The sequence below is a fragment of the Pituophis catenifer genome, unplaced genomic scaffold, assembly GCF_029215685.1.
Source record: "Pituophis catenifer annectens isolate HBS135680 unplaced genomic scaffold, rPitCat1.0.hap2 SCAF_2, whole genome shotgun sequence".
Lineage (NCBI taxonomy): Eukaryota > Metazoa > Chordata > Lepidosauria > Squamata > Colubridae > Pituophis > Pituophis catenifer.
In genome coordinates, this window is record NW_027256882.1 from 38135346 (window position 1) to 38149613 (window position 14268).

At 42.3% G+C, this 14268-nt stretch overlaps 1 protein-coding gene across 1 annotated transcript in view; it reads right to left on the minus strand.

The window, feature by feature from the left end:
• Window positions 1-11601, minus strand: part of CLIC1 (chloride intracellular channel 1) — a 48812-nt gene extending 37211 nt beyond the window's left edge. The window contains exon 1 of the mRNA XM_070933421.1: window positions 11421-11601. Coding sequence (XP_070789522.1) covers window positions 11421-11459 — 39 coding nt within the window. The 5' untranslated portion in view covers window positions 11460-11601. The remainder of the gene's footprint in view (window positions 1-11420) is intronic.
• Between the last annotated feature and the right edge of the window lie 2667 nt (window positions 11602-14268).

A 14268-nucleotide genomic window follows, 5' to 3' on the forward strand; every position in this document is an offset into this window, starting at 1 on the left:
TAAATAAATAAATAAATAAATAAATAAACTGTGTTACAGACTGGATGTTGTATCCCTCCCTCTCTGTTGAGAGAGGGCTATTCAATTTCCACATAGGCGGCCTCTTTGACCCCTCTTTCAAACCAGCAGTCTTCTCTGTCCAAAATATGGACTTTGTGGTCTTCAAAAGAGCGGCCTTTGTCTTTTAAATGCAGATGGACTGCTGAAACTTGTCCTGAATGGGTTTGTTCTCCTATGTTGTGCCATGCATTTATGAAGTGGTTGTTTTGTTTCCCCCAGAACTGCACACTGTGGCTCACTGTGTTCCCCACCATCCAGTCAGAGCTGAAGAAGCTTCTTGGATGAGAAGCGAAACGTCTTCAAAGAAAAACCAGAAAGTCCAGTTGCCTCTTGAAAAAAACACTGAGAAGGTCCATAGCTTTTGTCAGGATGGGTCAGGGATGACTTATGAAAATGATAACATCTTTCTACACACGCAAGGCAGATTTTTTTTTTTTAACGGCCATACACCTAGTCCTCAACTGTATACATTCCTCAACCTGGTGCCCTCAAATATATCAAGTTACAACTGTCATTAGGGTGGTGATGGAAGAAAAAAAAGAGGAAGGCGGACTGGCTATACAGGTGCAATTTACCTGTGAGACAGAGAACAGGTACAGGTAGTCCTCCACTTACAGCCACCATTGAACCCAAAATTTCTGTTGCTAAGTGAGATGTTGTTAAATGAGTTTTGCCCCACTTTATGTCCTTTCTTGCCACAATTATTATGTGAATCTCTTCAGTGAACGAATTTGTTAAGTGAGTTTCGCCTCATTTCACGACTTTTCTTGAGACATTTCTTAAGTGAATCACATGCAGAGCTTAACGTAGTAATACGGTTGTTAAGCGAATCGGGCTTCCCCACTGACTTTGCTTGTCAGAAGATGGCAAAAGGGGATCACATGACCGCAGGATATTGCAGCCATCATAAATATGAGTCAGTTGCCGAGCGTCTGAATTCTGATCACATGATCACGGGGATGCCTCAATGGACATGTGAAAAACAGTCATAAGTCACTTTTTTCAGTGACTTTAAATGGTCACTAAATGAGCTATTGTAAGTCGAGAACTACCTGCATGTTATCAATTCACAACTATAATGTTTAAAGAGCCACCATCAGTAAGCTCTTGGACAGCATTACTTGGTCTGCTGTGTGGATGTTTGGGTGGTTTAGGGGTGGAGAATTGTGGTGGGTGGGAGTGTGTTTGGGGATTGTTATGTGTGTTGGACCTAGTCTTTGGGTGTTAAGTGAATTTCGTTGTATGGGTATACTGTGTATACACGTACAATGACAATAAAGTTATTATTATTATAAAACCCTCTTGCATTTGATTTTTTTTAAAACTATCATAGATTAGAAGGACTCCCCTACAAGGTTTCCAAGCACTGTGTATATGGAAATGGAGACACTATTAACTACAAACCTCTATCAAGCACCACGGGAGATTTTTCCCCCCCCTCAGCTGCAGATCTCTCAAGTACAAAGATATAATGCAAATTAATCTGCATCCTCATAACAAAGAATTTTACCTCAGGGGTAAAATGCTGATCGGACCAGACAAGCGATATGAGTGAAGAACAGGACAGATGGAGACCCTCCAAAACATGAGGTTGAAAGATTTTCTGTTCCTAGGCAGTATGATTTATTTATTATTTATCAAATTTCACGAGACGTATGCAACAATCAAATAAAAACAATCAATGCAATCATGATTAAAATTAAAATATATTAAAAAGTAAAATATAGAGGTATAGAGAGAGTGAATATATCAATAGCAATAGCACTTAGACTTGTATACCGCTTCACAGTACTTTACAGCCCTCGCTAAGCGGTTTACAGAGTCAGCATATTTGCCCCCAAACAATCTGGATCCTCATTTTACCAATCTCAGAAGGATGGACGGCTGACACAACCTTAAGCCATTTAGGGATCGAACTCCTGGCAGTCGGCAGAGTCAGCCTGCAATGCTGCATTCTAACCACTGCGCCACCATGGCTCTTAAGGCCCATTAAGACCCAATGAGAGGGGCGTCATATAAATTTAATTAAATAAATAAAATAATGGAGAGAATATTCCAGACACCTCAGCAGAAAACGCCTGCTTGCTGGGACTCACCAAATTTATGCATGTTTCCAAATATGTGAACCCCATATATTTATACATATATACTAATTTCATTGAGCAAACATGCCTAATTAGCTTTAACAAATAGCCAAATCCCACACATCCTGCCATACTAAATGCCCCCCCCCCCCCGCTCCTGGTTCTTAATGAAGCCCTTAAGTACTGTAAGGACATACATTTCCAAAAGCGTCACAGGAAAAACACAATTTCCTCTTTAAGGAGAGTCACCGGCAGTAACAATTTGTTAAAACTGCAGTACGTAACACAACCCAGAGATGCCCTCCAGCTCATCACACCACTCCTTTTCAGCTCCTCTTCACACCCTCTGAGGAATGCAAATAATTAATACTATTACCCATTTGCATTTAACAGTTTTAAGTTGGTGCAGAGGTCTTTTACTTGCTTCTCAGCTTTCAGATCTGAACAAGAAAAAGACAGGCAAATTTTAGTCTGGCCTACATATGATAGATACCTTTTGAAGGTATTCCACTTTCACTACCTGCCATCTTTCTGTCAACAGCATGTCACCAAGAATCTGTTTCTTAATCTTGTGATGATTTTATTGTTTAACCCAACAGTTAATTTCTCAGAAATGTCATCATTTCTCGATATTACTTGAAAAGAAACTTTCCACAGAGCAATTTGAATGTTTACAAACATTGTGGGCTGCAGCACTTCAAGCTAATTACTGGGTGAGTTTTAAAGCTCCCAATTTTGAACGCAAATTTAAGCTTGCCATTTCATCACTGGAGTGGAACAAACCACAAAACTTTACGTCAAAGTGGAATAAAAATCAGCCCTTCTGGCTTACTGTTTAACACCAGGTCAGCTGTCGATAAGACATATCTCATCTGGAAGATAAATTTGTATAAAAGGTAAAGGTTCCCCTCGCACATATGTGCTAGTCGTTCCCGATTCTAGGGGGCGGTGCTCATCTCCGTTTCAAAGCCAAAGAGCCAGCGCTGTCCGAAGACGTCTCCGTGGTCATGTGGCCGGCATGACTCAACGCCAAAGGCGCACGGAACGCTGTTACCTTCCCACCAAAGGTGGTCCCTATTTTTCTACTTGCATTTTTTTTAACGTGCTTTCGAACTGCTAGGTTGGCAAAATCTGGGACAAGTAACGGGAGTTCACCTCGTTACACAGCACTAGGGATTCGAACCACCAAACTGCCGACCTTTCGATCAACAAGCTCAGCGTCTTAGCCACTGAGCCACCACGTCCCTTTGCATATTATTTTATTATTATTATTTTATTTTATTATTTGTATATTATTTTGTATATAAATTTGTATAGAATGTAGCAATAAGCAATAGACTTATATACCGCTTCACAGTGCTTTGCAGACCTCTCTAAGACCTCTGACTCTCTGAGTCAGCATATTGCTCCCCAACAATCTGGATCCTCATTTTACCAATCTCGGAAGGATGGAAGGCTGACACAACCTTGAGCCTTTTCGGGATCGAACTCCTGGCGGTCGGCAGAGTCAGCCTGCAATGCTGCATTCTAACCACTACACCACCAGGCTCTAATAGACCTGGAATAAATCAAAGATCTGGCTGAAAATTAATCTCTCCCATTAAAGTCTGTTAAATTACAAGTAGTCCTCAGGTAGTCGTTGACTTACGACCGTTTGATTAATGATAATTTGGAGCTCCAACAGTGCTAAAATAAAGGTAACTTACAACCCACCTTCAAAGTTATGATGACTATCAACTATAATGCCACTACAGTGGTCATACGTTTGTAATTTGGGCACCTGGCAACTAGCTTGTATAGTGTCCTATGGTTATTTGATTACAATTTACGATATTCCCAGCAGCTTCCAACATGCAAAGTCACTGTGGTGATTTAGCACTTAGCACTTATATACTGCTTCACAGTGCTTTTAAAGCCCTCTCTAAGCGGTTTACAGAGCAGCAAATTGCCCCCAACAATGTGGGTCCTCATTTTAACGACCTCGGAAGGATGAAAGACTAAGTCAACCTTGAAATAGGTCAGGATCGAACTCCTAGCAGTGGGCAGAATCATCCTGCAATACTGCACTCTAACCACTGTGCCACTACGGAAGGGAGGGAGGGAGGGAGGAAGGAAGATAAGAAGGATGGATGGATGGATGGATGGATGGATGGAAGGAAGGAAGGAAGGAAGGAAGGAAGGAAGGAAGGAAGGTAGGAAGGCTGGAATGTTCTGGGTACTGAGTGTTGAGAAACACTGGCCTAGATCGGGGTTCCCAATCTTGGCAACTTTAAGACATGTGGACTTCAATTCTCAGAATTCCCTAGCCAGCTAGCCAGAATTCTGGGAGTTGAAGTCCACAAGTCTTAAAGTTGCCAAGATTGGAAACCCCTGGCCTAGACTATAAACCAAAAGCAGGAAGGAAGCAAGAGCAGCATTCTTTCTAGAATACTAAATTAGTATTTTATTTTATTGTTGGGTCCATTCTAAATTATATACCTCCATGCTATAACATTTAAAAGGGGGTTTTAAGCGACCTTCCCAAGGCAAGCCACTTTGGACGCCTGCTTAGATTTAACCAGGGGTGAAATGCTCCCGGTTCAGACCGGATCGCCTGATCCGGTAGCGATGGCGGTAAGTGGTTCGGAGAACCGGTAGCAGAAATCCCTGCACACACACCCCATCATGCCCAGCTGAGCCGTGCGATCATCAGAGGCTTTTTTTTTTTTTTACTTTTAAAAGCATTTTTTCTACAAATGCTTTTAAAACTAAAAAAAAAAAAAAACCTCCGATGATCGTGCAGCTCAACTGGGATCATCAGAGCCTTTTAAAAGCATTTTTTCTACAACCTCTTCGGCCGAAGAGGTTATAGAAAAAATGCTTTTAAAAGTAAAAAAAAAAAGTTGGCCACGCCCACCCAGTCACATTAACCCCCCCCCCACCAAGCCACGCCCACAGAACCGGTAGTAACAAATTTTACATTTCACCACTGGTTTTAACTAAGAAAGAGCATCAGAACACTTTATTTATATATATATATCCTAGTATTAAAACAACCACAATTGGCTAGGTTCAAATAAACGGCTTTTATTAAAACGAGCCATTATTACAGCTTAATGTTGTTGGTAACTATGTTCACAAGGAAAACTCATCCCAATGTAGTGAGCAGAGATGAGAAACTTGTTAAGACTGCCCTTGTCATTAGCTATGATTCCTGGAGGGTGACAGATTCTGATTTAAGGAACTCTTCTAGTTCCTAAGTCACTTTTCTGCTTCCAGAACAAAATGAAAGCAGCAAAATTTACATGCGCTTTGGGAATTTAAGTGGAAAAGGATTCACTACCTTAATCGCCATAGCACTCTCCCCTGGGAAGTCGGAAGGCAAATTAGCAAAAGGTGAATAAGCGTTTATCAGAAAGATAATTCATAAATCAGCCTTGAGCAACCCTATAACTAAAGTACGCCAACTGCTGAAACCGAGAAAAGATCTTATTTATCTGCTAAGAAGCAGCATATGTTTTCCGCTCTACAAAAGAAGCATCTTTCCTTCAAAGACAGCGAAGAAAAGAGTGGCCTCTTTTGCTGAATTGGAGGCCAGATGGACAATTAATCTCCCCTCTGTCAACCAGTTCATTTTCAGTAATGGTCAAGGAAGAAGGGCCATTCTTTAGTTACTTTGTCTTGTGATTAACATTTCGTTTATCTGCCCATAGGACAGAAACTACTGTAATATGAAAAAAACCCAAGTCTCCTAGGGTGAATGGAACTGTTTCCATAAGCTCCTGGTGAGCTACTACAGACACCAAATTGTGTGTAAAATGCAAATTTGGCCTTAACCAGATAACATAAGAATAAGTCCAGAGCTGTGCTTTGAGAAGTGAGTTCCATTCATGGCCAACAAGTTGGAAGACCAAGAATGGCCAACTAGATGCCTTCAGAGGACCTAGAGTGGCCAACCTCCATTCATGGCCAACTAGATGTCATTAGGGACTCAAGACTAAGTCATAAGCCCTCTTTCACCACTATTCTCTAAGAACAGGAATTTGAAGACACACAATCCCCTAACAAGAGATACCATCTAGTCTTCAAGACCAACAGCCTTTGATAGATCTGCCTTCCATGAATTCATCCAACCCCCTTTAAGAGCTTTCAGGTTAATGATCATCACCATGTCTTGTGGCAATGAATTCCAAGGACTAATTGTGTACTGGGTGGAGAAGTGCTTTCTAATCAGCTTCATCTGTCCTAGTGCTTAGGGGAGGAGAGGAAAAAAATCTCCATACCATACACGATTTTATACAATTTGCTCATGTCCTTGTTCATCTTTTTTTCTAATGTAAAGAGTGTCCATTTGGATGAGAACTACAATATGGTTCCTGAGGAAAAGAGGATGGATGGGGGTTTTCCAGAGAGCAATGTTGAAAGCACAAGCTTTGAATGATAAATGCCTCACTACAAATTTATTAATAACAGAGGATCGGTCTTCTATCCAGTTTGATCAGAGGGTTAGAGATGTTCATGCAACAAGGAACCTACACCAGAAATAACATCGTTATGGAAGCTTTCTGGGCTACACTGGAGCTAATGGACTTGAGCAGGCTCTCTTCCACTAGTGCAGGGGTCTGCAACCTTAAACACTCAAAGAACCATTTGGACCCGTTTCCCACAGAAAAAAACCCACCAGAAGCCACAAAACCTGAGTGGGCATGGCCAACTCTGTGTCACCCACCCAGTAACATGACCCCTTAGCCACACCTACCCAGTCATTAGGGCAGAGAACCGGTTGTTAAAAAACATCGGGAACCACAAAACCCTTTTTTCTCTTCTTTCTTTCTTTCTTTCTTTCTTTCTTTCTTTCTTTCTTTCTTTCTTTCTTTCTCTCTCTCTCTCTCTCTCTGTATCTCTCCCTCTTTCCCTCCCCTCTCTCTGTATCTCTCTCTCTCCCCCCCACTCTGTATCCCTCTCCCCCTCTCTATCTTACCTTCTCTTCCCCTCTCTCAGTATCTCTCTCTCTCCCACTCTCCCTCTCTATCTCCCCCCTCTCTGTATCTCTCAGATTTCCAACGACAGATGAGGAGTGACTGGGAGAGAAGGGCAAGGGACGGGGCCAGCCAGTGATGGGACAGGGAGCCTCAACAGAGGGCCCAAAGAGCTGCATGCGGCTCCGGAGCCACAGATTGCTGACACCGGCACCAGAGAGTGGTTTCCAAAAGTTGGCAATTTTAAGACAATTGGACTCCAACTTCCAGAATTCCCTAGCCAGTCATGCTGCCAAAGCTTGGGAAACCCCACACTAGAGAATGGTTTCTATGTGGAAGTTGGAAGACCAGCTGAAGTTTAAATTTACACCATGGGCCACATTTAGCCTTGAATAAGATCCATGCTGAAAAAATGAATATAACAAGGGAAAAGTAGGCAGGTTCACACCCATTTAAAAAATCTGGTTCTAAATTAATCTTTAACATCGAAAGTAAACAGAATTAATATTCAGCCTCTGGCAGGAAGCCTAAAAATAATACCAAGATGTTCCAAAGAAGAGTAGAAAAACCTCAGCAGACTACAGGTAGTCTATACAGGTAGTCCTTGGCCTACGACCATACTGGAGGTTGCTCAGCCTTAACTTACAACCACAATTGAGCCCAAAATTTATGTTGCTAAAGTGAGACATTTGTTAAGTGAGTTTTGCCCCATTTTACGCTCTTTCTTGCCACCGTTGTTAAGTGAATCATTGCAGTTGTTAAGTTAGTAACACGATCGTTGAGTGGGTCTGGTTTCCCCATTGACTTTGCTTGTCAGAAGATCACAAAAGGTGATCCCGGGATCATGTGATCCCCTTTTGCAACCTTCTGAGAAACAAAGTCAATGGGGGAAGCCAGATTCACTTAACAACCGTGTTACTAACTTAACAACCGCAGTGATTCACTTAACAACTGTAGTAAGAAAGGTCTTAAAATGGAGCAAAACCCACTATGGTGTCTTGCTTAGTGACAGAAATTTGGAGCTCAACTGTGGTCGTAAATCAAGGACTATCCGTAGTCTCCCCCAGCAAAACAAACTCAAGGCTTCAGCAATTATTCAAAATTGTCACTCAGGGCCTGAAACATCTATGATAAGGAGGGAGGAGAAACTACTGCCGCTCCTAATCACCATGCGGTTTGCAAAGGAAAAAGAACTATTATCGGAGTGCTGAATTATGATCGCGCTTCAGAAAGCAATCATGATTGGTAACAACTAAGGAAATGCTAGGGTGGAAACGCCCAAATCAGCCTTTGCACAAAGTACGGTGACTTACCCTGGCAGCAATGGCAAGATTGGGCATTATGTCACTGTCACTTTCTACTCCACCCATTTTACCCTTTTTAAGATTGAAAAGAAAGTAGTCGATTAGTTGCGATATAAATATTTTTAAATAACTCTGATGCCAGGTTTTTAATGTTGATGGCTTTACATAATATATGTTTATATATGTTTTGAATGACTGAAAATGAATGAATAGAAGGAATGGATGAATGGCTTGAGGTGACACAGTGTTTTGTTTTGCCAAGGGTTTGATTGTGCAGGTATTTATTATTTTAACAGTGTTTTAAGTGTTTTTGTTAATCATGCATTTGTTTAGATAAGTAGGCACTTGAAGCATCCTCGTCAGATGAAAAGGGAGGGTAGAAACCTTTTAAAAGTCACATTCAGAAAATCTGTAATTTGAAAGACTGAAGAGAACCTACAGTAGCTTTTAGAAAGAGACACAGAGGGGTTATCTATTTATTTTATTGACTTATTGAATTTATATAGCCGCCCATTTCATTGAAAGCAACTTTTTTAAACCTTTAAAACCTTTCTTAAAGACACCACCAGCAGCCTATACAGTAGTCTCAAAGGGTACCAGCCAAATCTGAGCACCCCACCCTCCCAGTCACATTGAAACCATGCGAGAGATTTTAAATTCTCCTTTCTTAGTTCATCGGTATGCACTTCAAGAGGAAGGAAATGAAGTATGAGAGAGAGAGAAAAAAATGTCAAGGCTTAAGAGCTGATGATTCATTCGAACTTAAGACTTTTTCCTAAATTGACAGTATGGTAGAACAGAAATGCAGAAGGCTAAGTTATAGGTGGCTGCCTGCCAAGCCTTCAATTCGGCCTCCAGAAGCCAAGTTGCCAATAATTATTTGGCAGAAGGAAATTGTTAAAAACAAAGGGAAAACTGTCTTAACTGTACTTAATTTATTTAAGTTTAGTGAGGTTTCAAATAAAGTTGGAACGTTTGTCTAGTCTCCACCATTTTCATCCTGTCTCCTTCCACTTTTTGGAGGGCGGTGTTTACTTCCCCAAGTCTCCAGAAGTTGTTTTAACAAGCCACAATGAGTCTTGCTGAATCCTAAAACTTAACTCCTTTTATTTCAATAGAAAGAGACTTGGGATAACCTCAACTCAATCAAGTCCAAATCCAGCAAGTAAATGTCAAAAGTACCTACCCCACCCCACCCACCCACCCACCATCACACCCTATCCAGATTTAGGAAAGATGTGTTAAGATTACAAAAATCTCATCAGCATCCATTAATGGCATAAGATGATGGGAGTTGTAGTCCGCAACATCTGGGAGACATCCTTCTGGAGCAAGCTGTGAACCAGGGATTTAGAAAAGGAATTTTTTAAAAAGATCACACTTTACTTCCCAAAGTTATGCTCTCAACTGAGCTAGCTCATTGAAACACCCACTGTGGAATAGCCCAAGTGAGCTAAAAGAAGGATTTTTATCACCAGCAAAGAAAAGGACTGAGAAGCAGGGGGCTGAGGAAATACAGCATCCAGTTTTGGTCATCACATTAAAATATATATATATATATATATATATATATATATATATAGATAGATAGATAGATAGATAGATAGATAGATAGAGAGAGAGGGGGGGGAGGGAGGGAGGGAGGGAGAGAGACTTTGGAAAAAATGCAGAGAAGAACAACTAAGATGATTAAGGGTCTGGAGACAAAAACATGCGATTGCGGGAAATGGGTATGGCCAATCTAGAGAAAAGGAGGACTAAGGGGGACATGATAGCAGTATTCCAGTATTTGAGGGGCTGCCACAAAGAAGATGGGGTCCATTTATTTTCCAAAGCACCAGAAGACAAGAAAGAATGGATGGAAACTAACCAAGGAGAGAAGCAACCTGGAATTAAGGAGAAACTTCCTGACAGTGAAGGACAATCCCCCAATGGAGCAGCTTTGCCTCCAGAAGTTGTGGGTGCTTCATCACTGGAGGCTTTTAAGAAGAGACCGGACAGCCACTTGTCTGAAATGGTCTAGGGCAGCAGGACGGATCTCCTGCTTGAGCGGGGGGGTCGGTCTAGAAGACCTCCAAGGTCCCTTCCAGCTCTGTTTCGAATTGAATTGAAGCGATCCGTTTCTTAAGATGCCACACGCGAATCTTTTGTTTCACTTTTGTCTTTCCGGGATTCCGCAACATTCCCCACCCACTCCACCCCCTTCCAAAGCCGATCGCCCGTGCCAAGACTTGACAGATCGGAAGTGGAGTCCAAAGGAGCGTCGGGTCGAATTCCGACCCGATCACGCCTAGCCAGGGATCCCCGGGATCAAGGCCAGTCGAACGGGTCTCCCCCTTGCCTTCCCTCGAGACTTCCCATCGATCCCCCCCACCCCACTCCACTCCACTCCCATTCCCCCAGCCATCCGCCCCTTAAACCCGAATCGCGACCCCCGAACCATCGCAAGCAAGCTAAAAGCCAACACTCTTCCTCCAAGTCTGCTAAAGAAAGTTTTAATAATAATACTAATAATAATACTACTACTAATACTACTAATACTACTAATAAATACTAATACTAATACTAATAAATAATAATAATAATAATAATAATAATAATAATAATAATAATAATAATAATAATAATAATAATAATAATAATAATAATAATAATAATAAAAACACATAGGCAGGCGAACGCTACTTTCCTCTTTTTTCGGTTTTTGGCTCCCCCTTTGCTCAAGCGGGGAGGAAGTGGGCGGGAGGGGGAGCGAGGCAAGGTTTCCCGCTTCTCAACAGCCCCCCCCCCCATCTCAAGATAAAAGAAGCGAGTTAATCGCGGTTTGTTTTATTTAAAGAAAAGGGGCTGGGGGTGCTAGAGAGACCCCACTGCCACTTTCTACGCTTACGGCGGCCGCGATCCCTTGGTGGGAAGGGAGCACGCCCGCTCGTCTCCCGCAAGAAAGCGCAAGGGAGCCCCTTCCCCCGTCTCCCCCCCATCCAGCCACCCCGGTTCCCTCTCCGCCGGTTTACCTTGACGAACAGCTCGACCTGCGGCTTCTCTTCAGCCATGGAGGAGGAGGAGGAGGAGGCTTCGACGGACGGCGCGGGATTGCGGCGAGGGAGGCTCGCGGGGACCCAAAGGGGCGGCGAGGGAAGGGAAAGGCAAGGCAAGGCGGGCGGGGGCCTCTCGCAACTTCGCCTCAACTTCCCTCCGCTACTCCGGGCCCCGCCCAGGAACTGAGCCCAGCGAGCGAGCCAGCCAGCCAGCCAGCGGGCCCAGGCTCGCCCCCCCCCCTCTCCGAGGAAGAAGACGGCCGCGCTGCTCCGGGTCGGGGTTGCCGGGGCTGGAGGTTGAGCCGCAGCCCCTCGGCTCCGGAGCCGCCTCTCTCTTTCTCTCTCTCTCTCTCTCGGGTTTTCTTGGACGAGGCGAGAAGGTGGCCGAGCAATTCTTTGCGAGCCTTTGTAAGGGGCCGCAGAGGACCTCCTGGGCTTTTGTCCCAGGATGATGGTTCTTGTGGTCAATCAGGTTTCTCTCTCTCTCTCTCTTTCTTTCTTTCTTTCTTTCTTTCTTTCTTTCTTTCTTTCTTTCTTTCTTTCTTTCCTTTTTCTTTCTATTTCTCTCTCTCTCTTTTTCCTTTTCTCATTCTCTCTTTTTCCCTCTCTTTCTCCCTTTCCCCTTTCTTTCTCTCTTTAGCGTTCTCTCTTTTCCCCTCTTTCTCATTCCTCTTTCTTTCTTTTTTTTCTTTCTTTCTCCCTCTCTTTCTCCTTTTCCTCTCTCTCTCTTTAGTGTTCTCTTTTTTCCCTCTTTCTCATTCCTCTTTCTCTTTTTTCTTTCTTTCTTTCTTTCTCCCTCTTTCTCCTTTTCCTCTCTCTCTCTCTAGTGTTCTCTTTTTTCCCCTCTTTCTCATTCCTATTTCTCTCTCTTTTTGTTTCTTTCTTTCTGCTTCTTTTTCTCTCTCTCTCCTCTCTTTCCTCTTTCTCCCCTTTTCTCTTTCTCCTCTTTCTTTCCCTCTTTAGCATTCTCTCTTTTCCCCTCTTTCTCATTCCTCTTTCTCTCTTTTTTCTTTCTTTCTCCCTCTCTTTCTCCTTTTCCTCTCTCTCTCTTTAGTGTTCTCTTTTTTCCCTCTTTCTCATTCCTCTTTCTCTTTCTTTCTTTCTTTCTTTCTTTCTTTCTCCCTCTCTTTCTCCTTTTCCTCTCTCTCTCTTTAGTGTTCTCTTTTTTCCCCTCTTTCTCATTCCTATTTCTCTCTTTTTGTTTCTTTCTCCTTTTTCTCTCTCTCTCCTCTCTTTCCTCTTTCTCCCCTTTTCTCTTTCTCCCTTTCCTTTTGCTTTCCCTCTTTCTTTCCCTCTTTCCTTTCTTTCTCCCTCTGTTTTTCTTTCTTTTTCTTTCTCTCATCTTTCTCTCTCTTTCTCTTTCCTCTCTTTCTTTCTTTTTCCTTCACTTTCCTCTCCTCTCTCTTTTTCCTCTTTCTCTTTTACTCCTCTCTCTCTCTTTTTCTCCTGTCTTGCATCTATTTTTATGAAGTATTTTAGCAGCAACAATAAGAACTAATACAATCTACAGTAGAACAAGGAAAAGAAAAAGAAAAGAAAAAGCTCGGAAGTGCAATAAGAAAAAGAATAGAAGAGAGGTAAAAAAGAGAACAGTATAAAGAAGTGGCTTCCGATATACTTCACAGTAATTATAAATAGAATTATACTTTAACCTCCCCTCCCCTCTCTCTTTAAAGTTACATTCTGGCTTTCTTTTTTCTATAATCTATCCTGTCTAATCATCCAAACCAGAAACCACAAATTCATTTTTTCCCCATTTTTGTGCAAGAGTCTGTAAGGGGCTTTAGTGACTAAAAACAAAAATGTATATGTATATATATAGATATTATCCTTTTTCTAACCAGGAAAATCAATTTGTCCACCTGGCACGTTCTGTCAATTTCCCCAACCAATGCTCCATGGTAGGCAATGCCAAATCTTTCCCATCAAACAGGTTTCTTAAAACACTGGCAACAAGACTCAAACCTACCAGACCTGTTTGGCTACGGGTGATGATGGATATGCCTTTAAAAGCAGAGAGCCAAGAATCCTGTTTCCAATTCTAGAAGGGTTGCAGAAAGACCCACCTGGCGGCTTGTCTAGCTTGAACTCAAAGGATCCCTTGCTAATTGTAAATCGAAGCTAGTAGTCCATTTCACCTAGCACACAGGACTAGAAACTTGATTTTTTGGGGGGTCCTGATCCACACCCATATACTTCTCAACGTACAACTGGTTGATTAAGTGACCAAAGTTATAATGCCCTCCCCCTAAAGATACTTATGACCTTGTTCTGAAAGAGCCTCCTCCCCCCACTGCATTTAGGAAACTCACCAATTGGTTTGCATTTAAGGGCATTTGCAGCATCCCCTGGTCACATGACTAAGATTTATGACATTGCTGAAAACCAGCATTTACTTCCTTTTTTTTTGGCAAAAACCACCCCGTGGCAAACAACCTGTTTACTTAACGACAGTAGCATTTGCTTAATGAATTCTGCAAAGTGTCATAAAATCAAATCAGTCACATGATGATCTGTTTTACAACCCTCACAACTTATGACCATAATGAGCAACCTCCAGTATGGTCGTAGGCCAAGGACTACCTGTACAGCCATGGGCCACAGTCCCAATTCCAATACAGCTGAGGTTGTACTTACCTTAGAAAACCTTGTAGTTATCATCATCCGTCCATAACGTCCATTAACCATTTTAGAAATATGCTTTAAAAAGCAGATTTATATACTGTATTTTTTCCCAAAAAGAGGATGAAAATCTGGGTGCGTTTTATAGTCCATTTCAGAGGCTGAAAAAAGCCTCTGAAACGGAGGTTTGAGATACTGGAAA